We start from the raw sequence: 25,726 nt of genomic DNA, 5'->3' as shown, positions 1-25,726 counted from the left end.
AAGACAACACCCCGAACTGAACTCTGCAACACTACCTACATCCCACAAAACAGAATGAAATCTCTTTAGATCAAGCTCACCATTACTACATGTGTAACCCTATAAATCTTACTTCCGCAAGATGTTTTAACTTCCTTTTACAAGTACGTCCTTTCTCCAACCACATTCAATAGTAAATAAACTATAGCTACAGAGTTAGAGAAGACCTCCGGGCTTTTAAACATTTATTTATTTATTTGAAAGCTGGACTGCCAGAGGGAAGGGGCAAAGGAAAGGGAGGGCCATCTTCCACTCACTGGCTCACTCCCCAGATGGCCAGGCCAAAGTCAGGAGTCAGAGACCCCATGTGAGTGGCAGGGCTTGCGTTTAAGCCAGCCCGTTCTTCCTCCCAGGTGCACAGCACACAGTCGGATCCCAGGAGGCATAACCACGCTCCTCCCAGACCCGGCTTTCACTTCACGTGAAGCACACGCCAGGTCTAAGATGACTTTATACACGTACTTTACAACACTGCAATGAAATAGGGCTTAGTAATGTTCATTTCACATAACTGAAAACTAAGAGGTAACAGACGTCAAAGGATCCTGAATAATGCTTGGAAATTCAGCTTTTCTTCCTTTTCCACGTTTTGCTGATGCAAATCCAATGCACAGAAGCCTCCGAGGAGACTCCATTACTTCATGGGGATCAATATAAACATGAAGAAATTAAACTCTGTCCTGGATCACAGATCTTACTTCCCTCAATATTAAGGTCTATGTTAGGATTCCACTTGGTGTCCACACAGCACATTTCCACCCTGTAGGCCCTGGTACTCCACTCTGTGACTGCTTCTCTTCTTTGAAGTCCTGTGATTAATTTTACATATGCCCCATCTCAATGACAGGACAAATACAACTCCAAATCTACAGTTTTCAACATTTTATAAAGTCTTCAAACACAAATGACAAAAGGCATTATCATTAAACACAATTTAATCAAGTGGCACAGGTTAAGTTTTGTTGCTCCAGAAAGGCTCCCTGCCCTGGCTATAGACGTTCCCTCTTTCTCTGGTGTGCCAGGCCTTGGAATCACACTGACGGCAGGGGCCCACACGGAAGGTGCCAGGACCGAGGGAATGCTGGGCCCTGATCAAACAAAAGGACTCTAGCTAGACCTGAGACCACCCCTGCTGTCTCAGGAAACACAATGGGACCTACATGCCACTGCCCAGCACAGGCAGGCCAGTTGACCAGGCCCTGCTCACCTGCAAGGCCAGGGAACCTGGGCCTGAGCCCCAGCAGCCCGCCTCACCTGTGCTCCGCAGGATTCCTGCTATCCCCACCGGCACCCAGCTCACAGCACATGGGAGAGTGCAGCCAGTTCTGGAGCAGGTCTGTAACAATACTTCTTTATTTCCCTCTTTCTTTTTTTTTTTTTTTCTATCTTTCTCTCTCTTTCTTTTGTGAACACAGGAAAGTATTGTAAAACATTCCTGGAAAGCAGATTTGCAAGGTTAAGTGTTATGCAACAGAAAGTTTTTTAAAACTTTACTCAGCTGAGAGATCTTCAGAAAGCTCATGTGAAACATGTATGTCAAAACTACATGTGAGTTTCAACTGGGGAGGAGTGATAAGATAAACATCTTTTAATTCCACTTGTGTCCAGGAACTTAAAAGGCACAATTTTATTATTTATTTTGATTTACCTGAACACCAAAGAAAGAAACCTCCCATTTGTTTGCTTCCTAAATGCCTGCTGGTCTCTGCTTTGTCTAGGGTAACTGTGCGATGAGGGCTGAGCCAGGCCGGGGGCAAAGCTGGAATTGCATTCCCATCTCTCAAGCAGGCAGCATTACCTGCTGCCTCCCAGGGCACATGAGCAGGAAGCCAGGTTCAGCTCAGAGAAGCCGGGACTGAGCGCCAGCCAGGAAATGTTTGCTACCACTCCCCCTTCCCACTCTGACCTGCTTACTAGAGAAACTACAGAGCTCAACAACCAGGGGAGAGGGCTCTGAAAAGCTGTCCTTTTGTAAAAAGGAACGCTCATGTGTATTAGTTAAGCAAGCAATGGCTGAGACATCGTCCAGCCAAGTCTAGACTAGCCAGCGTTTTGCACAGAGGAGACTGAGGCTCAGACATGGACCCAGAAAGAAATGACCGCAGGCAGGCTCAGGAAGGTTTCTAACTGGTCAAAGGGCTATCTATTTAACACAAAGCTTATAATGTACTGTCTCTAAAAACAAGGAAAAAGCTACTATACACCCATGCTCCCGCTCTGCTGACACTGAATCCACACACTGGAAGCATCTCTTGCAGGAAACATCGGTCTGGTGGTGAGCACCAGCAGCCGGAGACTCCGCCAGACACAGCGTCCCACCTGGGCAGCAACAGTGACCCGCAGCTGTGGGTTCCTGCTACTCCGAGGAGAGTCTGCCCCGCTTTCCTGGCTCCTGGTCTGACCCAGCTTGGGCCTAGACCAACCCTAACTGAACTGAGCCAGCAGGCAGGAGTGTTCTCTCTGTCTGTGTCCCAGATTAATAATTTTCTTAAAAAGAGAAGGAAAAAAAAACACCTTTTTCATAGCTCCCGTAAAGAGCTGCACTGTCCCAACACACAAAATAATGAGAAATTTAAAATTCTGGTGTTATGATCCTTTTTTCCAGGCAGGTTTGTACAGCAAAATTGTTACTACGTAACACAAAACTATCGTCAAAATGGCTGACCCCGGTACGGCAGATTCCCACCTGCTCTGTCCTGAAGCCCTGGCACAGAATCTATCACATTGATTTACTTTTCCTGAGCAGGCACCAGCAGCAGCGGTAACTCTGTCACTTACTGCCTGCCAACCCACACTGAGCCCATCTCGCAGGCGGGCAAGGCCCCGGGGTGGAATCCCTGCGCTTGCGGGAAACATGTACTGTTACTGGCTCCTGATTTACTCATGCTAGGAAATCAGGACAGAGCAGACAGAATAACACACAGTGGGGAAAAAAGTAACAACCCATGTTACAGCCAAAAGCAAGGGGTGCCTCCTGGGAACAGAACCACTAAACTGCAGGTTCCTGTGACCAAGCAACAGCCCATCTGTAACTTCTAAGGATCAGAAGCAAGTCCTCAGAGCCTGGGGGAGAATGATGCAGCTAAGCGTGCCTGGGACTGGAGAACGTGGGTCCCCTTCTGAGCCACTGCTACAGAATGCAGACAGGCGCACACCCATGTCTCAGGACTTGTATGAATTGACATAAGCGGAAAATAGCCACCTCGGGATCCAGCAGTTACACAAAAATGTGTGCCCATGAGCCTCCTCCTCCCTAGCCCAGTACAATCCTGAAACCTGTGCATTCATGCCTCCTCGAGCCACGGCTGCAGCATTTACCACTCACAGCAGCACACCATAGGGCACAGTGCACAGAAACACTCTGTCTGGCAGCTGTTCCCCTTGCAAATCTGCCCTGCAGGTGAGATTGAAGAGCAGAATCACCTGCCCAAGACAGCTCATCTCATTTACTTGATCGTTGTTCCTACTCGGATTGCAGAACTAAAACAAACCTTTGATGAAGGAACCGCTGAAGAACTCGATGGCGAAGTGTCTCGTGATGTTTTCAAAGACTGGGCAGGTCTCTCTTTACCTAGATAAGAAAATAGGAGATGCAATCTTCTGGTTTCACTTGGTTATAACTAAGCGGGGTGGGGAGACAGGGAGCGCACACCATCAGCACTGACGTACATGAAGTACGTTCTTGTCTAAAACCACCTGACTCTTTCTGAGGCCAACCCCAGCAAAACTCAGAAACTCAGAAGCAAAGCATGTGCCATCCAGTGCCAGTTAGCAAACAAGTGGCCACAGAGAGTGCCTGGAGGAGGGCAAAGCAGAGCCTGCAGCCAGGGGCTCCCTCTCCCATGTTCCTCGATGCTCACCCAGGGACACTGTCATACACAGTCGAGGGTGGCTCTGACAGTCCCTGTGTGGCTGTGCACCAGACAGCACAGCTATGAGGGCGGGTGGGGAATGCTGTACACAGGCCACTGGGCAGCCCTCCCTCAAATGCACAAGACATTTTCAAAAGTCACAGCAGGAACCAGCAATTCAAAGTGCTGACTCAGGGCCTGGCACTCCTTCCCAGTCTTTGCTACTTAATCACAAACCTGTGAGTCAGTTACCCTGGCCTTTAGCCCCTGTAGTATCCCTTGTTGTATTTCTAGTTGGATACCACACAGTGCTGTAGGTACACAGCATTCTTTACAGAATCTTAAGTACATTTAAACAGTATTACTTTAGCAGGTTCTACCATTTAAAAATAGATTTAGCTAAATTTCATTAAAATTAATAATACTCAATTGTCGGTATTGCAGTTCATAAAATGTTCCATGTGTTCAGTAAAACACAATTCTCTGATCTTAACTGGTGGGCAACTAAGATCAAGTAACAGGAGGAGACGGGAAAAAGACACCAAGTGTGAGGTCGTGCAGACGCTGGTCAAGCTGGATGCGGGCTGAGGTGACGGAAGCAGTGGAGAGCCAAAGCAGAGCCAGAGCTGGAGTGCGTGCCAGCTCTCTGACCACAGGCCAGATGGAGCGTGAGCCCTCTTCCCTGTGTCCTGGCCGCCTGGAGGCATTCTGCAGACCAGAGGTTCAGAGTGGCAGCTTCTGTGCCAGTTGCACACAGACCCCTGGCATCACAACCATGTCTCATAAGCTCCCAAGCGGGCAAGCCACCAGCACACAGTAAGAGGGGGCCAGCAGCCCTGAGATGAGCGACAATGGCTGTAACCAGAGGATTCTAATCTTGAAGCACCTACAATTCTTTAAAAGACACAGCTCTAGAAGGATCCTTTAATTAGCATTACTATAAGCAACCTTCACATTAAGCAAGCTGCAAAGGTCTTGTACACCACGAGAATCAACAGAGGAGTTACACAGAGCACCACTACCCCCCCAAACGGCCAAGACCAGGCTTTATCTCATCGGTGTTTGCTGTTGTTTTATTAAATAGGGCAACTCCACACTGAACTGCGCTAGTGTCTGTCCACCCCTGCATGGCAGAGCTCTTGGGCAACAACTACTACAGCGTCCACAATCCCCAGAGCCACAGAGCTTCAGACCTTACATGAGGGTGACCGCTCGGGACCAGGCCGGGAGGTGACCTCTACCTGAGTACCCACGGTGCCTCTGCAGCATGCACAGAAATAGTCCTTGGGAAGGCGTGGCGGCTGGGCCGATCAGCACAGCGCACAGGGGCTACCAGGATCCCTGAGTGCAGCCCAAGCCCCTGTCCTAACCTCCCGGGCCTGCACGCTGAGAGAGGCGGCTACCAGTCAAACTAAGCAAGCAGAAGTCCTGGGACCTCACGGGCAGGGCAGGAGGCTTACCAAATGTGCACACATATTCCTATATGCCTGCTGCACGTGAGAAGCAAGGCAAGAGGCAGGGCGCAAAGGAGCAGCCGATACCGACAGCAAGAACTGAGAAGCTAACAGAAAAGCGTGACCCTAATCCTAGCCTAACCGGGCTCGGGACTCAGCCAGCCAGCCGACCCCAAGCCCCCCAAGACCCTTCTCGCCAGGGATTCTGCTCTTCACCTCCGGCTACTCAAACTCTTCTCCCTGGCTCTTCACCTATGGCTCTGACAACAGAATAAAGAAAAATTACCAATTTCTCCCTCTACCATAGCTTCTCGTAATTCAAGCCTCCCAACCCTTCACATTTCCAAATCAAAAATCTAGCTGCAAACTCACCTCTTTCTGGCTTTCCTTCATTCTGCCGTTTGTAGAAGGTACCCGCACGCGTGGGCTCTAGGGAAAGGTGGGCAGGGAGCAATTAACACCAGCACCTCTGTGCCCGGGAAGAATGAGAACTCAGAAGTAAAGCAACGGGAAAGGGGACTCCTCTGCTTTTCCTGGTGACCCTAAGTTCCTTCCTACCCTGGCTGCAGCTAAGGAAGAACAGCAGGAAACCTCTGCATCTTCGGAGTCGTAAGAAAGCCATCTCAAACACTCTTCTGTGACATACCTCCACACGGGGCTCTGCAGAGACTGCACTCACAGCAAGGGTTCTAAAATACTGCCCTTCTACGAAGGGAGCTTCCATTTGTCCACACGAGGAAGCAGCAGAGGCAAGCACAGGCTTCCTGAGGCCTCCTGAATCCTCTAAAAACAGATCTACGAGAAACTATCATAAAAATCAAAGGAACCCAGGCAGAGACCCCATGCAGCCAGGCCGGTTCTCTGGGCAGCCCCTAGTCCTCCCAGGGCGGCTCCAAGCTTTCGGAAAGACTGTGTGCAGAAGTAATGCTTCCTGCCCCGCTCCAGGGCTTGCTGCCAGCACCTCCAGGAGCACCAAGCCCCTGTGCAGTGCTATACAAAGTCCAATCGCACAGTATTTCTCAAGTCCTGTATTTTTTGAGGCTCCTGTGTGTACACAGCGAAAAATCTGTGTCGGATCCTGCTGATTGACCTGCTCCTCGGTTTATCGTACAAAGGGAGGAGGGCAGTTCCAACCCCCAGAAAGGACCCAGGCGAGCAGAAGTGCTAAGTGTCGTCAGTCACGAACGGCGCGTGCAGAAAGGAGCCAGAGAAGGAGCACAGCAAGTGAGACTATGGAGAATGAAGATACGACAGTGCTTCAACACGGCAAACCCTACTGACCCACAGCCTGGAAAGCTCTCAGCTAGGCCTCTCTCAGCCCTTCAGCCCTCCCTTTGCACCAAGCACCTCACCTAATTTACTCCAGAAAGCTCACAGAAAGGATCGCCCCTCCTGGTCCCCACACACAAACAATATCAAGGATGAAAGAGGGGCCAACACGTGGCCCAAGTTCCGACAGCCACACGGGACTAGGACTAGGACCATTCCACTTCCGTTCCAGCTCACTGCTAACACACCCTACTGCTCAGGATGGAAACCCTAGCTCCAGGGCCAACGCGCCCAGCCTCTGCTGCTGGGGCCATCTGGGAAGTGAACCAGTGGGTAAAAGACTTCTCTAATTGACTTCCAAATAAATAAATCTTTAAAGCATTCTCTTTTTTTAAAAAAAAAAAGATCCACATCTAACTCCAGAGCCAATGCTATGGCCTTCTGGTGTCAGAATCACATATGGGCAAAGGTTCTAATCGCATCTGCTCCGTGTCCGACCCAGCACCCTGCTTAACACTAGGGAAAGAAGCAAAGGATGGCTTTGGTCCTTGGGACCCTGTGCCCGTGTGAGGCCAGGAAGAAGCTCCTGGCTCCTGGCTTTGGACCGGCTCAGCCCTGGCCACCAAGGCCACTTGGGGAGCGAGCCACTGCATGAGAGATTTCTTGTCTTTCTCCTCACTCTAGACATCTCTCAAATAGAACTTTTCTTAAAAAAAAAAAAAAAAAACAAAAACTTGCAACTCTTTATAGACTCTTGTAGCCTGCCTACGTACAAATAGTTAAGGATAAAGACAGAATCTGTCTTCCATACGGCCCGAATACACTCTTCAGGACACCCACACTTTCCTCTAAGATGCAAACCTGGCATTTATTTCAAATCCTTCTACTGAAGACAGCAATTTCACCTCTTTCTTCTGAGGAAACAGCACTCTTCCCACACTGTCACTGTCACTCTGCCACGAATCCTTCCCTCCTGCAGATCACGGAGCGTTCTTTGGGCCGGATCTGGCCAACCTCCCCGAGCAGCATCTCAGCCAGGATCCCGACACAATCACTGCTCCTTTGCTCTCTGCTTCGGCCAAACCATAGCTCTGCCTACAGCCACTGCTCAGAACTAGCTCGTGTTTTCATTTTCCCATCCTTCTTTTCCCTTTTATCTAAACTCTTTATAACTCTGCTCTTTTGAATTAAGAGTATGAAATACAGTGTTACATACAGAACAGAAGTACAGTGGCCAAAGCACCTTTGTTAGTGGGAGTGACTGCAGGTACCTGTTCCGGAAGTTGTAATCAGCTACATGACATTGGCAGTAAGACCTCCATCACATCCAGGGACAGCAGCCAAGGCTACCAGTCAGATCTCCTTAATCCTGGAGAGATCGGCTCACCCACATCTCGCAGAACGTATCTTAACCAGGTTGCTTCCAAGTCACTGAAGGGGCCGACACACTCACCTGCTCCTTTGAGCATGCCAAGCCTAATCCCAGCTACTCTGTTCTGATCCAGCAACCTGTTTATGCCCTGGGAAAGCAGAGGAGGATGGCTAAGTCCTCGGGCCCCTACATCTGCCTTCCCAATAAAAAAATTAAAATCTTAAAAATATCACAGAATTAGAAAATAATCTGTTACTTTCACCTGCTACTTCTATGAACTAACCAGGTACATGGAAATATTTTGTGTTTACAATAAGACGCTCATCATCTGTCAGAAGTTGTGTTTCTGCCGGAGCACACAGCAAGGGAACGCTGCAGCAACATGTTCCTCAGCTCCTGGAGGAGCGGCACGGGGCCATCAACACGGGCACGTTTATGGTCAGAAGCAAAAACTAGTATCATAAACATATAAAACGACAATTTTTACAGGGCAGTCTCGATTATGCTGAAAACAAGAGAATATCGACACATCTTTGCAGCTTCCCCAGTCAGTAAGGAAGAGATCCACCTAACCTGTGAGTTCTCCCAGAACAAACTCTTTCTAAATGAATAATTTTACTATGAAGGTAAAATAAAGAAAACAGCCAGGCGACATCGAGGGCATCGTGTGCTGTTCCGTCCAGTTTGCAACTCACACTTCAGTCTCCCAATTCTGCCGGCTCCGTGCCCTCACAGCTGTGGAGACGCGGGCCCCAAGGACGAGGGCAGCACCCTGGGGGCATGGACGCAAGAGCATCTGCGGTGACACACGGACACTTCGTGAGACCCAAGGCTGACCAAAGGAAGATGCTCATTCTGTTTGGACAACTGGAAAAAGAGGGCAAGTTCACCAACAACTACCTGTGATCACTTCTCCACTAGCTACCTAACCTCTCTTCTTTATTGTTGCTTTTAACAGAAATAAAACACCATTCCTTTTGGGCCTGGCCCAACAGCCCAGCAGATAAATCCTCATCGTGCACATGCCAGGATCCCATCTGGGGGCCATCCCACACCCTGGCTGCTCCACTTCCCAGTCTTGGCCTTTGAAGCCACCAGGGGAATAAACAAGAGGATGGAAGCCACCTTCTTCTCTTTCCCTCCCTCCCTCCAACTCTGCCTTGAAAATAATTAAAGTGAATCTTAAAAAAATAATAAAATTAAAAAATGGAGGGACTGGGTGCTGACGCAGTTTCACAGCAGGAAGCTCCCCTCCCATTCCTTCCTAACCCCCCAGTGCAGATAAAGAGAAAGAAACCAATAGGAAACGTTTGCCTCCCCTTCCTTCGTTCAAACGTCAACTCTCGCCACCCTAACCAGTGGCCCACGTGGTCACACATCCTTCTCAACTCTGTGAACAGGATGATGAATGAATAAATAAAACAGAGGCATCCACAGTTGTGGTCTAGTGAGTTAAGCTGCCACCTGCAGTGTCAGCACTGTTAACAGACTCTACTTCCCATCCAGTTCCCTGGTGGTGTACCCGAGAGGAGCTTCCAGGGTGGCCCAAGTGCCTGGGCCCTGGACCCCCATGGGTGACACAGGAAAGCTCCTCCTGTTGGCTCCAGCAAGGCCATGTGCTGGCTGTTACAACCATTTAGTGAGTCGACTAGCAAATGCAAAATCAATTTCTAGCTCTGTGGGTCTGGCTTTCAAACAAATAAAATTAATTCTCACGCTCTCACACGCACACTGGAATGGAGTGGGCACTGTGACACAGCAAGGCCCCTTGATGCTTGAGTCCCCATCAAGCACACTGGAGCAGCGGTCTGACTGCTCGGCTTCAGACCCAGTCTCCTGCTAATCCTGCTGGGTGGCAGCTGGTGAGGATCGAGGACCTGAGTGCTGCCACCCAGACAGGAGACCCTCCCAACAAGTTCCTGGCACACCGGGGGCGGGAGAGCAAAGGGAGTTATCTCCTCTCTGCACATTTCTCCACAAGTCACTCTGTCTCTCAAATAAATGACGAATCTTAGAAAAAAGCTGACAGTGGATTCTCTAGCAAAGGGGTACTGACCGATTTATACACTTAGTACTGCGGCCAAGATGACGAGCCAACTCCTGAAACGCACATACCTTTATTCACCCCAAAGTCAAAGCGGAAAACTGGCTAGAGGCTGGGAAAGAAAGAACCTGGGGAGGTTTTAGCTCAAAGTTCTACCAGACTGCAAATGCTTGGGGGAAGCCACTGGTACTGCTTATAAGAAACAGACTATCTGGGCCCGGCGCGGTGGCGCAAGTGGTTAAAGGTCCTCGCCTTGCACGCCCGGGATCCCATATGGGCGCCGGTTCTAATCCCGGCAGCCCCGCTTCCCTTCCAGCTCCCTGCCTGTGGCCTGGGAAAGCAGTGGAGGACAGCCCAAAGCTTTGGGACCCTGTACCCGCGAGGGAGACCCGGAAGAGGCTCCTGGCTTCGGATCGGCATAGCATCGGCCTGTTGCACTCACTTGGGGAGTGAATCATCGGACGGAAGATCTTCCTCTCTGTCTCTCCTCTCTGTCTATCCGCCTTTCCAATGAAAAAATAATAAAAAAAATAAATCTTTAAAAAAAAAAAAAAAGAAACAGACTATCTGACGCACGTGGACACCAGCTGACTACGCAGGATGGAGGGGGCAGGTGGGCGCCTGACGCACCAGCACACAGCGAAGTGTGATCACAGAAGCCTCTCCTAGGAGCTCTGGAACTGAAAAGTGTCTGTCACGTTACAGGGACTACCCACTTCAGGTAACTGGAAAACGTGTGTGTGTATACAGCGTACATTACACTGCTGAGCTCTATGAGCCTGCAGTTTACAAGAGAAGTTGAAAAGCATACTTGCAACAACACCTGCGAGGTAATCAGACTACTGCCCTGTCGTGGGTGGAGGCTGAAAAGCAAAGAAGGTGGGAAGAGCACGTACTGCGATGCTGGGACTGGTGGAAGGAGTAAGTTTTGCTTCTTTCCGGAGAGTAGCTTCTGCTGCTGACGCTGGAGCCGGATCTGCTGTGAGGAGAGTCCTTGCGGCCCACGGGGGAATCGCGCAGGAAAGGAGCGTCTCTTTTATGAGGAGACCGGTCTCTCCCGTAATGGGAAGAGTGGAAACTTTTTCTTCTAAAGCCATCTCTCACGTCCCTTTGAAGAAAAAATAAAATCATTTCAGAGTAGCCTGTTCGCTATAGGAAAACGGCACCCGTCCAGGTCGCAGGAAGGCCACCTCGGGCCTCCTGAGCACCTGACTGCTGAGGTGTCTCTGAACAAAACGGAAGATTTACAGAGCAGCACTTGATCACAGTGCTTAAAGGCAGAAACGGCTCCAAGTAAACCCAAACTCCAAGTGTAAAACACCCAGCATCGACCTCTCATTGCTGTCGCCAGTCTATGTGGACCCTGCAGTGTTCTCAGAGCCCTAGAATGGCAGAGTCCCACGGGCTTTTCCAGGACCTTCACCTTCCCAATGCAGCACACATCCACCTGCCCATGGCGTTTCTGGTGCCCAGCACGGGGAGAGAGGATGCCACAGCTGAGTAGGCACGAGGCCTGCCACCCAAATCCCACAGTGAACCTACCCACAGCTCAAATTGATAATACCAAGGTATATGTTCACTAAATCCTTGCTTCATACATTTTCGCTTCGGAGAGAAACTTGTCAATCTCTAAACATCAGCTTTTCACAAATCGCTACTTTTACAAAGGTCTTTAATGATCAGCAGAAATAACCCAAAGCACCAAACAGACTCTGCAACACAAAATCTTAAAGCATCAAAACAAATCAAAATTATTACAGGGAACCATCAAGGCACAAACTCTATGGACAGAACATGCAGGGATGGGCACGCAGGCTGGCAGAGCCCGTGCCAAGGCCCACTCTGGAGAGCCTCTTCAGCACCTGGCTCCCCTCGTGACTCCAGCTTCTGCTAAAGACCCTGGGGGGCAGCAGGCAACGCTTCACACAAGGGCAGACCAGGAGGGACCTCCCAGCACATGGAAGGGCCACTGTGCGCGCAGTGGGACTGAAGCAGCAAAAGGAAGCACTCCTTTGCTCTTATCCGTTTCTCTGCTTTTCTCAAAAGAACAAAAATTTTTAAATATAATTTTTAACTGATTAGATAATACTATATAATTATATAATTAACATTAAATTTCAGACAGAAAAATAATGAGACAAAACAACAGCGTATTATTTTTTAATGTGCAAGAATTAACTTCAGTGGGCCTGGTGTGGTAGCCTAGTGACTAAATCATCACCCTTACATCTGCCAGGATCCCATTCAGGCACCAATTCCTGTCCCAGCTGCTCCACTTCCCATCCAACTCCCTGCTTATGGCTTTGGGAAAGCAGCAGAAAATACCCCAAAGCCTTGGGACCCTCCACCTGCGTGGGAGACCCAGAAGAAGCTCCTGGATTTGGAATGGCTCAGCTCCAGCCATTGCAGCCATTTAGGGAGTAAAGCAGTGGACAGAAGATCTTTCTGCCTCTCCTTTTCTCTGTAAAACCAAGCAAAAAAAGAATGAATTTCAGCATGGGGTGAGCTCCGATGCTGCCTGGGATGCCCCTCCCTGAGCAGAGTGCTCAAGTTCATGTCCCAGCTACTCGGTTGCCCTCCAGCTTCCTGCCTGTGCACATGTCAAGAGGGGCTCATTAAAAAAAAAAGGAATATATATATGTGTATGCATGTATGTATGCATATTAAAATATCTATGTATAACACCTCGCACACTGACGGCAGTCCCTGCACAACAGGCGGCTGTCCGGAAGCTCCTGTGAATGCTAAGTGATGAACACCTACAAAACACTACTCCTGAAGACACAGTAACATCAACACTGTGTGAAAGACAGAGCATTAATGCCGAAATGCAGTGTTAAGGAATCCTGCTGTACTCTCGCTCACTGCCTGCAAAAGAGCTGATAGCAACCACCACTGCTCTGCCAGCCTGGCGATGGATTAAGCAAATGGTATGCCAGGCACTGCCAGTCCCATTGTGGGGCAACGGCACACACTTGTGCCACCACACAGCTCTCAGTTCAGGAGGCTGATATCAGACCAGGCACCGAGGACACAGGAGCATGGCCAGGCTCAGGGCCAAGAGCCAGTGTGGCGGCTGACATGGGATGCAGGCAGAACGTGCCCAGCGAGGACACAGCCAACACCTGACTAACAGGTGTAAAAGCCAGGGCATGTCCAGGAAACTGCTAGTTCCTACACAACAGCTTGATGAAATGAAAGGGGAGAAAAAAGAAAAAAACAGCTCACCCAAGGACAGGATGCAGTGAGACATACAGGGAGAGCAGAGCACGGCACGTCCGAGGTGACTGTGGGACAGCCCGGTCAGTGCTGACCACAGAGAGGTCAGGCAGGAGTTCGGGCTGTCTATTTGAACTTAGCAAATCATCGGAGAAGATACTGGTGGGGCCGATACAGTGGCGTAGGTTAAGCCTCTAGCTGCAGCATCGCAGCATCCCGTACGAGCATCAGCTGCTCTATCTTTAATCCAGCTCCTTGCCAATGCACCTGGGAAAGCAGCAGGGGACGGTCCAGTTCCAGGTGCCCTTGCACCTACACAGGAGACCAGGAAGAAGCTCTTGGCCCCTGGCTTTAAGTAAGCCTAGCTCCAACCACCTGCAGTCATTTGAGGAATGAACAACAGATAAACCTGTCTTTCTCTTGCTCTAATTTCCCCTTGGAAATTAGATGGAAATGAGCTTATTGATGATTTGCTTCAAGGGATGGAAAAGAGCCAAAGATTGCCCTAAGTCAAAGGATGAGCTACAGTTCCTCAGTCCTGACACCAGAGGGCAGCAAAATCCCATCCCAGAAGGGGTAGCACAGAGTACCAGAGGACAGGATGCACGGGGGCACATTTTAACAGCTTGGAATGGCATTCCTTTCTTCACATCACCCCTTTCTACTGTCTAATTTAAGGAAAACAAAAACCAAAAACACCAAACTCATAAGTTATTCTTAGTATCCTCTTTCTTAAAGTGATGATATTGAGCAGTGCATGTGTCTGTTTTTGTGTGTAAGAGGGAGGGAGGGAAGGAAGGAGAGAAAGAGAGAGGGAGAGAGACAAAGAGAGAGAGAGAGAGGAAGAGGAAAGAGGGAGAAGGAGAGAGGGACAGAAGGAGAGAGGCAGAGGGAGAGAGGGAGGGAGGAGGAGAGAGAGGGAGGGGGAGAGGGACAGAAAGAGAGGGAGGGAGGGAGAGAGAGAGGGAGGGGGAGAGAGAGACAGAAAGAGGGAGGGGGAGAGAGGACCACACAAGTCATGCAAGTGTGCTTAGTGTCCATTATAGGAAAGGAACTAGAGGAATTAACTTGGCTCCCAGATAGCTTACAAATTTGGGAGACGGCAGAAAGGCTGTGGGGAACTGATGTTCAATGCCAGCAGTGCTAATTCAGTAAGAAATATGTATTAGCAGACAAAAACACTGAGCTGGTGTTTCAGGAATGATTAGATTTAGATCAACATGTAACAGAAATACAACTGAACTACATATGCAGACATCATAGAGGGACAAAAACCAGCAGCAGAGAGGATGGCTCAGGTCCTTGGGGCCCCGTGTCCATACAGAATGCCTGGAAGAAGCGCCCGGCCTGTAGCATCAGATCAGCTCAGCTGCATCTACTGCCGCCACAAATGAAGACACAAAAATCTTCAAAATAATAAGTAAAAAAGGAAGGAAAGAAGGAGAGAAAGAAAGACAAAGGAAAGAATGAAATGAGAAAGTAGAAAAGAATTAAGGGCATTATATAAACAAGAACAGAAACTGCAAAACAGACACCTTAAAAATACTGACTCAAAAACAAAGGAAGAAATTGTGGAATGCTCTAGTGGTGGGAACAGGCCTAGGAGCCCGGTAACCCGTGATCCAGGAATCCGACAAAACTCTGAAAACCAAAAACATGGGGAGAAGTGAGGACGCACCTGCTCAAGGGGTGATTCTTGCACCAGGCTGGCAGGGGAGAGGAGGCAGAGGAAGCCATGTGCGTGCAGTTACAAGGGGCTTATCTGAGTCCACCCAGCGGTGAAGGATAGCAAGGGACATCCATGGCAACATCCACGGGAGAAAGTGAGGCAAAGAGGCATCGCAGGAGAAAAGGCTCCTCCAAAGGCCTGTGTCTCAGCAGTCGCCATCCAACCAAGCAGTACAGAGGGGAACAGAGCAGAATGGTTGGAAATGGCCCAAGACGAACACGCCCTCAAACCTAAGGGCCTCGGATCTAGGTCCACAATGCCTGGCCAAGTGTCGACCTGGCCCTGGAGGCAGGGACCCACCCCAGGTCAACCTGGATATCCAAGGAAGTTTTCCAGGATTCCAGATTCTGAATTCTGATTCTGAAACACACAACTTTGAAAGGAATTGAAAAAAGCCCACTGTCATGTGACAGCTGAGGTTACATGAACCGGCCCCAATCCTGAACATAATTCACCACAGACACAGGGAATTCGCAGGGTCTAAACACACCTGTGGAGAGCCAAAGACAAGAGAACATTCAAGAGAAGCAAGGCTTCTGGCACAGATAAGCTACCACCTATGAACACCTATGAGCTACTCCCACCGGTGAACATAAGAACCAGGGCTGGACCTGGGTGGACAAGTGCTGGTACCCACCAGCATAAGTGTGGGCTGGACAATGGAGTCAGTCAATCGGGCTGAACTAGGGTGCACTACCCACTGGTGCGTGTCAAAGCTGAATAGGATATGAGACAGACTGGGCCAGTCTGCTGTACACACTAACATATGCAGGAACTAGGGCTGCGAACAGGCCTGCTGGTGGTTACTGAGGGTCACTCTGACTAGGCTGCAGTTCCCACTGGTGTGCGTGTGGGCCAAGTGTATGCTGGGCAGGGGTGGGTGGGACTCAGCATCCATTAGTCTGTATTGAGCTGAGGCTGGGGACAGAACAGACTGGGAGAGGAATCTGTGCGTGTAGGCTGATGTGGGTGATGGACTGAGCTGGACCCCATACTTGGCACACACAGGAGCCAGGGCTGGGGTCACCTCAGGCAGGGTTTTTGGGGACCATCCCAACTGGCCCTCAGGAATCAAAATTCCAACTACGAGGGAAATAACAAGTTCTGTGGTTTGAGCATGGAGTGCATGTGTCAGAACTGGCTCCTCAGTTGCTGAAGCTGGGGCAGTGGACAGCAGGCCCAGATGCACAAGGGGGATGTGACAGCTCAATGAAGCCTGCAGGGGACATCTAATACCATGGCAGAAAATGGAGGACAGAACAAATTAGAGACCTCTTCCAGCCAAGTGTTGACAGCAAGTATTTGGGCAAATGAAGACTCTGAAGTGGACTACATCAGTAATGGACTTTGGGGGAATTTCCTCAATCCTGGAATAATGAAAGCAAAAGCATCTCAGAACTATGGAAACCACTTAAGCAATATTCCTGGAGCATGTTCCATGTTGGGGACCCTGGGATGAAACCAAGTAGCCTTGCCCCATCCCTGGGAACTGACGCAATTAGGGCCTCTCTCCTTCACTCTTGCTCCTCCAGAAGCAGGAAGAAAAAAAAACAAAAAACATTAGATGAACTGTCTCATCTACTTTCCTCTATACCTCGACCCTTCCACCCTAATCAGTGGTTCACATGAGCACACATCCCTCTCAACTATGTAAGCATCATCAAAAATCACAAGTTTATAAAATCAAAAAAGAGAGAGAGAGAAGGAACAGAAAGGAACAGGAAAGGAAAAAGGAAAAGGCAAGGTAAGAACAGGCAGGCCAAAAGAACTGATGTTAGAAGAGTTGTGCAACCAGGATGACAGGCCACTGGGACGGAGGCGATGGAGAAGCAGCAGGGCGGAAGGCACAGACAGACGGCGGTTCAAAGACGACACCTGAACGGTGGCCTGGAGGGAGTATTTAGGGACAAGAAACATGCCCAGAATTAGTTAAAAATGAAGCAACTGGGCTTAACCACCGCTTACAAAGCCAGCCTCCCGTATCAGAGCACTGGTTAGGATCCCAGTGACTACTTCTGACCCAGCTTTGACGTGCCTGGAAAAGAGCAGAGGCTGGCACAAGTACTTGGTCCACAGACAGGAGCCCTGGAAAAAGCCGGTAGCTCCCGACTCTGACACAGACCAGCTGCTGTGGCCAGATGAAGAACGAATCAGAGGCTGGAGAGTGTCTTTCTCTCTCCCCATCTCCTCGACCCTGCCTTTCAAACACACAAGCAAATCTTAAAAAGGAATCAGGAGGTTAACACAATGGCAGAGGAGTCTAAGCATCTGCCTGAAGCACCAGCATCCCGTATGGGTGCAAGTTCAAGTCCCACCTACTCCACTTCTGATCCAGCATCCTGCTGATGGGTTGGAAGGCAGTGGAGGAGGGCTCAAAGTGCTTGGACACCTGAAAACTCATGGGAGACCTGGAAGAGCTCCTGGCCTCAGGCTGGCACAGCTCCAGCCATTGCAGGGAAGATCTTTTCCTGTCTCCTCTGTCGCTCTCAAATAAAAGTAATGTTGAGGAAGGAAAAAAAGAATCACAAGTTAGGAGGTAAGCTGAGAGCAAAGCAGTTTAATCACTGAAACTCTCATCCAGCCATAAGAGAGGAGACAGAAAATAGACTCTATTTGAGAGACCTGTGAATTACGCAAAGACAAAGCCCTTGCCCCATACAGCATGTCCTCCAGGAAGACAGTCCACAGTACAGAGAACCACTTCAGGGGGACACTCGGAAAGGTGGATGTGAGGCCTACTGCAGGTCTACACTCAAGAAAGAGCTCTCTGGGTCGGGATGCAGGCACACCAGGAGAGCGTAACGGAGAGGTGGTCAGAGGCATGGGCCGGGCTCCAGCACACAGGAGTCAGGGATGCTGCCGGGGAGCTTGGACAGGTGATGAAGAGATCTGGCTTATGTTCACAACCGTCACCCTGAGGCTAGAGGCTTCTCAGACCTCACAGCTTGCGCAGTAATGGTATCCCACATGCAGGGCAGGTGTCTGGCAAGTGGGACAATCAGCTGGTTAAGGTCTTGCCTGGGCTTCTCTTTCCACTCCAGTTTCCCGATAATGCACACCCTAGCCGGGGTCTGGACCATCCCCATGGCGGACCTAGATGCAGGTTTAGTCCTCTGATGTCAGCCTGATCAGTCCCCGCCTGCGTGGGAGTAAACCAGCAGACAGAATGTCTCTGACCCCTTTGTCTTTCAAATAAAATTAAAATAAATCACAGAACAAATTGTTTAAGCTTTAAAAGTAATGCCCTCGTGAGGCAGCCTCCCAGTAGGCCACGAGTCCTGCGCTGTTCCTGCAGCATGCGTCCCAGTGACCAGAGCTGCTGGCATCTGCTTCCCACAGGACAGACTGCAACAAAGTCCATGTCCACAGTTCCAGGTGAGGCTGCTATGCAAACGAAGGAAATACAAAGCAGGACAAGTAGCAGGTGCTGGTAAAGTGAGGGGTGGTAGGAAGCACTGCGACCAAGCACCTAGCACTTCCAGGCTGTGGTTACACAGCTGCAGCACACTGACCCAGGAATAATTACAAAAACAGACCAGCCAGTATGGAACCAAACACTGAGTGCTGCTCAGAGTTCCCAAACACACCAAAGAATCAGGAGGTTACCTACAGTGCATCTTCACAGAACGCCAAGCAATGGACGCATTTCCTTCCACCCTGCCTCTTGACATTATCTTTTAGCTGTGGCGGCTTTACAAGTGTCACTGTGGACTGGAAAGCAAAGTTAAATAACACTAGAAAGGGGGTTAGCTGGCTCGTGTTTTGATTTCTACCAGGTACAGGGTAAAACATCTTTCCCAACATTTGTTACACAGAGTACTAACCCAAAAGGTATTCGTGTGGACTCAGGAGTCCAAGGGTCACCGCAGGGGCCAGCACCACCAGATGCTCCCGTGCTGTGAGACAACGCGGTGTGGGCAGAAAACAGCACTGTACCTTGTGAAGGAGGGAGCTTGCCGTCGCAGGGCCTCTGGAGGAAGAGGGAGTAAGGGCTTCGTGCTTTGCCTCTCCCTGCACAGATCACATGGAGTGGGGGAATGAGTGTGGGAGTGAAACGGTCAATGTTTTACCAGCTGTCATGCCACATCCCAGGAGGTATTCTTCAGTTTTCACCTGCAACGTTTAACCTGAGGCGACACGTGTGTTCTCACTGTCTACGAAGGAAAGCTGCCACAGAAACGAGGCTTGCGGCCCTGCCTCCCTGTTTGAGTGGACGACCTCAGCAGGCCTTGCTGGGTCAACTTCCGCTGTGACTTCTCAAAAATGCTGATTATTTCAATCAAAACCAGCATTTCCCATCCCATCCAATAACCCTGGAGAACAACAAGTTTTCAACACTTAATGCAGTTCTCACAGCATGTCCTACAAACAGATTCAGCGACTAACCGCTCTGCTCACAGTGGCCGTGGGCCACGGGCTGCAGACCGAACGCTCCTCCCCGACCCTTCTAGGCACGGAAATTCTGTCATCAGGGCATCGGCTCTTTGGCTTTTTCTTTACCTGTCATCCCCCAATATGTGGATTAAAATTTTAACATATTTTACATAACTCTGCTATAATCTGGCAAGAACAGGTTTCCTTCGGAAAACACAAAGTCATGATAAACTAAGGTAAATTAAAAAACTAAACTTTGGGAGGAAAATTATAGAAGAGAAAGATTTAAAAAAAACCCATAAACAAAGATGAAACACTGAATATTATGGGAAAGTACCATTTTATAACACAATAGCGAATACAAGGACAGATAATTAGCCTAGTGGTTAGACACACACATTCTGCATCCAAGCCCCTGGATAACCCAGAGCCTCTGCCTCCAGCTTCCCACCAGGTCATACCCTGGAAGGCACTGGCGATGACTCGGAGTGCCTGGCTCCCGACTGGGCCCAACAGGGACTATGCACTGATCAGGGAAGGGGTATAGGAGCACGGGAGGGAGGACCACTGAGGGAGCACATTACAGGTGAGGAACAATTTCTGGAGGACCTCTGCCAAAAAGCCCAGCGCACTTGCAGGTAAGCATGGGGTCTATGACCGAGCACTTTGGAGGAGGGAAGCCAGAGGACCTTTTTGGGTCTGACCAATCCACCTGCCCACATGGGAGACCTGAGCTGGGTTAGTTAGCATCAACAACCACCAACCACCACTCACCGGTGCACATTAAAGTAGGCTGGGAGCCCACCTAGCAGGGCTGTACTAAGTATCTGCGAAAGTCAGTACAGGGGACAGGTCACATTAGGCTGGGACATGAAACTAAACAGCATACGAGAGAATCAGATCTCAGGGGCAGATCCTGTTGGAAATATGCGGGCTCACAACTGTGGGACTGCCATACCAGCTGGTTTGCTCAAGAGCTAAATGTGTGTGTGTGTGTGTGTGTGTGTGTGTGTGTGTGTGTGTGTGTGTGAGAGAGAGAGAGAGAGAGAGAGAGAGAAAGACAGACAGACAGACAGACACACTGAGCTAGGCATGATCATAGAAACCACCCTGCCCTGACACTCCTAGGAACTGCAGTTGAGAACAGGCCAGGCTGGTTCAGGCTGCAGCACTGTAAGGGCACCCCAGAAAAGGGTGTAGGCTGGGCCCAGTCATAACATCCACCAGCACACACAGGATGAGACAGAGAGGACAGACTACAGCATTTAAGGGCCTAGCAGCTACTAGCACACGTGAGATTTGGGTCTGAGAGTGGGGCTGGCAAGGGAAACTTGAGGAACATCCCTGGTGGGCCACAGCTCCTGTTGGTGAGAACATGATTCAAGTCTGGCTGTTGGTTAGACTGGGCAGGGAAACTCCACCTGTCGGCAAATGTGTAGACTAGTGGCAGAGGGGCAGGGGCAGGCAGACCAGGCAAGACCAGGCCAAGCCTTAGCACGCTGGCATGTGCAGGAGCCAGGTGGACGTGGGCCATGCTGGGTTAGGGTACCATAACTACCCGTTTGCATGAATACCAGGGATGGGGGCAAACTGGGCAGGGCTAGGCTGCAGCACCCACCAGTGAGAGTTTGGACTAGAGGTGCACAGGATCAGGCCAGGCTGCAGCATCTGATGGGGAATGGAATACGCCAGGTTGGGCTAGAGCAACCGCCAGCACGTGCAACATCTATTATTTACCAGGCCTGGTCAGGTAGCTAAAGGGATGCCCTGCTGGGCTGCAGTCCCCACTGTTAAGTGCAAGAGCCGGAACAGGGTGGAGAACTGAGCTGGACATGACTGTAATCTACCTTGACATGGGTATGGACTGCATCTTAGGTGAGTCAGGCTGGGCTAGGCTCCAGCACCCACTGGTGCTTGCTAGGTAGTACGGGTTGGGCTAGGTCTCGGCACCCACTGAACCACAAGAGAGCTGTGTCTAGGGATGGACCAGATGTGGCTAGGTTGTAGCAACTAACAGTAAGAGCCACAATGAGTGTGGGCCAGTCGGGCAAGACCGCTGTTCATGCCAGGACAGGAGGTGGGCCAAGTCAGGCTGAGCCAAGCACCCACCTGTGTTTCAAGATATGCCCCTGGGAAGTGACCGGACAGAGGATTAGAGAACTCTTCTGTCACAATGCAGTCCCTGCAGGTGAGCACAAGAATCCAGATTGGGAGCAGCTCAGACCATGCCAGGTTACAGTATCTACCAGCATACTTGAGGGGCAGGTCTGGGGGTGGGTGACGCTGGGCAGGCTCATTACTCCTACTGGCAGACGTGAGAACCAGGATGGGGTGCAGGACACAACACCAGCCAGTTCACATTAGGGCCAGGACTGGGAGCTGGGGAACAACTAGGCTGAGCTAAGCTGCAGCACAAACTAGGAAATGCTGAGGTGAGACGGACCATGTCAGACTAGGCCACAGCTACAACCAACACACATAACACTCGGGGGGTAAGGGGTTGGCGAGCCAGGCAGGGGAGTAGCGTGGGCTCTCCTGCTGGTGAGTGTGAGAGCTGAGACTGGGGGCAGATCAGGCTGGGCAGGGCTACAACACCCATTGGTCCACATGGAAATGCATCCTTCTCAACTATGTAAATATCATCCAAAATAAAAATAAATTTCAAAAAGGATTTTAAGATAGCTCCCCATTCATTACCTCTTCTCCAACAGCCCTCCAGGAATTAAGGCGCAGTATCTCTCTCTCTCTCTCTCTCTCTCTCTCTCTCTCTCTCTCTCTCTCACACACACACACACACACACACACACACACACACTGTTCACTGGTGCCTAACTGGATGTATGAATACTGCATATAGCATTAGTGCCCTGAAATGCTCAGACCTTAAGTGTAAAATACCTGTTTTTACGAATTATGAACACTGATAATACTCAAATGCAGGAATAAGCAGAGAACTCTACTAACAAGGCTCCTTATATAGTACTAGATCTAAAGTGATGACAATTATGCTCACAGAGTCTAAAGATCTATGTAAATGCCACAGCCTGCGGGTGATGCCCAGTGCCCAGGACAGGAGTGCAGGTGATGGTGGCACCATACAGCCCAGCGTGTCCCCAGCACCAATTCGCATCACACGGACAGCCACACACATCTTCCTTTGCTTGACTCATTCTGAGATACAGGTGGGAATATTCAGGAACGTTCCTGGAACCACTTAGCATATCTACTCAATTTCTTTGAGTATCGAGCATCAAACAAGATAACCCTCAATTCTACTAAACACCTAAATTATACATTTTATTTCCGAGTCTGTTGGCACTCTCTTTCCAGGATCTTATGTTATATACTGCCTAGGAACATACAGGCTTTTGGATCCCATGTGCCAACAGCCTTGTCACCTGGCATGTGGGCAATGGTTCGAGTCTGGCTGCTTTCAGATCCAGCTCCTGACAGCCCAAGTACTGGGCCTGTTACCCACATGGGAAACCCTGTCGAGTTCCTGGCCCCCAGTTTTAGCCTGTTGTAGCCCCGGCTGCTGGGGCCACGTGAGGAGCCAATCATTAGATGGAAGATCTCTGTTTCTTCTCTGAAACTCTGCCTTGCAAATAATTAAAACACACAAAGAAAAAGATCGTGTTGCAAATGAAATCAACCCAAACATACAGTTAGAAGAGTTCACATCACTGACTTTCTAGGGAATCTAGATCTGCAGGAGAGGAGCTGTGAGAAGGCAAGCAGAAAACACGCACCTTCTGCTTCACAAACACTTGCCGCAGCCACAATGGATCAGGCCAGAGGGCAGACACCCCAGCGGCTGAGCCAGACTCTTACCCACAGACCTCTTCTGCAGCCCAGGGAGAGCTCATCACCACAGCTAGTGGCTGCAAACTTCACCTCAACAGTCACTACTTGAACCAAACATCACAACTTTATTCACTTCCAAATAATCCTGCTGAAAAACTGGACAAAATGTTTTGCGCCCTCTGTTCAAAGTCGCCAGGCTTCACTCGGGCATCTACAGGACATCCACAGAAGGCAGTAAACACGGGGAGACAGACGCTGTGGCTCAGCACACATCCCATGGGGTTCAAGTCCTGGCTGTTCCTCTGCAGAGCCAGCTCCTTGTTCAGCTGCATGTGTGTCCTTGATCTTCCTGAGCATAATTTTCATGGAGGTTGCTGCCTTTTCTTCAGTCAACGTGAACTTTCACTGAAATTTACTCTTTCCCTTCTGTACAAAGTGAAGAGTCTGACTGTGTATTCTGGTAGCTGATGTCATGAGACTTTGAGACAACAAAGTACGAAACAAATAAAAACCGTTCTCAACAATGACAATATATTCTCTAATACAGAAATCTGTATTCTCTTTCTCTAATTTACACTGGTAGTTGATTTTGGTGTACCGATTCCAACGAAGCTGCAAACAGTTGCAATAGCTTAAATGCTTTCTTAAAATTCCTGCAGAGGGGCCAGACCCATGGCATAGCAGGTAAAGCTGCAGGCTGTAGCACCAGCATCCCTTAGAGACCCTGACTTGAGCTTTAGCCTCTTCACCTCTGATCTACTTTCCTGCTAGTATGCCAAGCAAAGCAGTGGAGGATGGCCCAGGGCCTTGGGGCATACCCAGAAGTTCCTGGCTGCCAGCTTCAGACTTGCCCAGCTCTAGCCCCTCAGACGTCTGGGGTATGAACCAGCGAGTGCAAGATTTCTCTGTCTCTCTTCTCAAATTCTACCTTTCAAATAAATAATTTGTTCAAAAAAAAATTTTTTTTTGATGTTTACATAGTTGATCAGGGTGGGAAGGGTCAAGGATCAGCGGATAGCAGTTGGGAAAAAACTTTTTTTAATTAAAGAATTCTGGAACGAAAATTATCTTCAAATACTTTTTTTGAAGGGGGAGGAGCCAACACGGTGGCACAGTAAGTGCCACTTCATGCCAGGTTGCTCCATTTCCCGCTTCCCATCCGGCTCCCTGCCTGTGGCCTGGGAAAGCAGTGGAGAACGGCCCAAAGCCTTGGGACCCTGCACCCACGTGGGAGACCTAGAAGATGCTGCTGGCTTCAAATCAACCCAGCTCCAGCCGTTGCAGACATTGGAGAATAAGTCAGTTGATGGATGATCCTTCTCCATTTCCCCTCTCTATGAGAAAAAATCTGCCTTTCAAAAAGAAGTAAATCTTTCTAAAAATCATATATTTTATTCCATTCTAGGCATCACCTATACCCTTCTCACTTTTCCGGTCTTAAGGTGGAGGCTGAGAACTTATTACCTAATGCTGAAGCAAAGGTGTGACCGCAGGTGTCACACCTTGGTTCAATTACAAGCAAATGCTACTGTCCACCACACAGTGTATGAGAATTCTCTTTCATTCCAAGTTGCAAAAGTTGTCACTAATTCCTGAGTATCAGATTTTATTAGTACATTTTTTCAGTCTTTCTCCAGTGTTTCTTTTGGTACAGAGTAAGCTGTGAGTTCTCCTTGTCCTAGGGATGCTTTCTGAGTAAGCCAAGTCACACATCTCACTATTCATCCACACTGCACATCTCTGTGGGTGGTTACAGAGACACCCACACAGGTCCAGGTGACCACTCCCAATGCTCACAGACTTGGAAAGAAAGACCACCTTGCTTCTCACTACAAAACAGTGAGCTCCAGTCCTTAAATTCCTCAAGCACAATGCACACCACTGTGTGTACAGCCATATCGCCCAGCCTGGCAGGTGCCATGAAGCTGCTCTGTGCACAAGGCAAACCGCTACACTATGTAGGCGATCACGGAGTGAGAGACCTTCCAAGGGTTCCCTATACAACTCCCAACAGTGACACTATAAACCACTCATAAAACTACCAGTTCCTTTAAATGTGTTCACTGGTAATAAATCTGTATATTAGTCAACTAAGCCCTGTCCATTTGTGTTTTGACAAGAAAATATTATTGATGAAAATAAAGCAACTGAGGGCCTGGAGGTTATACTGCTGCCAGCAACGGACCTGACTCGGCTCCAGGCTGCTGCTCCTCCAACCAGATGGCTCAGGTGCTCAGCCCAGCCACTGCTGCTGCTCAGGGAGTGAAACATCCAGGATCTCTGCGCATCACACCCTCTCTCTGTCACTCTGCCTCTCAAATGAAACAGCCTGGAGCCAGTGTGCTAGCTCAACTGACTAATCTTTGTCAGCATCCCACACAGGCACAGGTTCAGGTCCCAGGTGCTCCACTTCCCATCCAGGTTCCTGCTTGTGGTCTGGAAAAGCAGCAGGATGATCCAACTCTTGGGATCCTACACCCGCGTGGGAGACCCAGAAGAGGCTGCTGGCTCCTAGTGTCACATCAGACAGCTCAACCCTGGCCATTACGGCCTCTTGGAGAGTGAGCCAGC

At 49.6% G+C, this 25,726-nt stretch overlaps 1 protein-coding gene across 11 annotated transcripts in view; it reads right to left on the bottom strand.

Annotated features, from left to right (window-relative positions):
* Positions 1-25,726, bottom strand: part of PPHLN1 (periphilin 1) — a 67,179-nt gene that overhangs the window by 19,891 nt on the left and 21,562 nt on the right. For 4 of the 11 annotated variants that reach the window (XM_040978897.1, XM_040978902.1, XM_040978903.1 and 1 more), the window contains 4 exons: positions 18,914-18,988; positions 10,926-11,137; positions 5,717-5,773; positions 3,531-3,610 (listed from right to left, as the gene is read on the bottom strand). In XM_040978897.1, coding sequence (XP_040834831.1) covers positions 3,531-3,610; positions 5,717-5,773; positions 10,926-11,137; positions 18,914-18,988 — 424 coding nt within the window. The remainder of the gene's footprint in view (positions 1-3,530; positions 3,611-5,716; positions 5,774-10,925; positions 11,138-18,913; positions 18,989-25,726) is intronic. The other 7 variants (XM_040978901.1, XM_040978907.1, XM_040978908.1 and 4 more) reach the window with 3 other exon arrangements.

The sequence above is a fragment of the Ochotona curzoniae genome, unplaced genomic scaffold, assembly GCF_017591425.1.
Source record: "Ochotona curzoniae isolate NIBS_2020 unplaced genomic scaffold, NIBS_Ocur_1.0 contig_2927, whole genome shotgun sequence".
Taxonomy (NCBI): domain Eukaryota; kingdom Metazoa; phylum Chordata; class Mammalia; order Lagomorpha; family Ochotonidae; genus Ochotona; species Ochotona curzoniae.
This window is presented reverse-complemented; position numbering and strand designations above follow the sequence as displayed.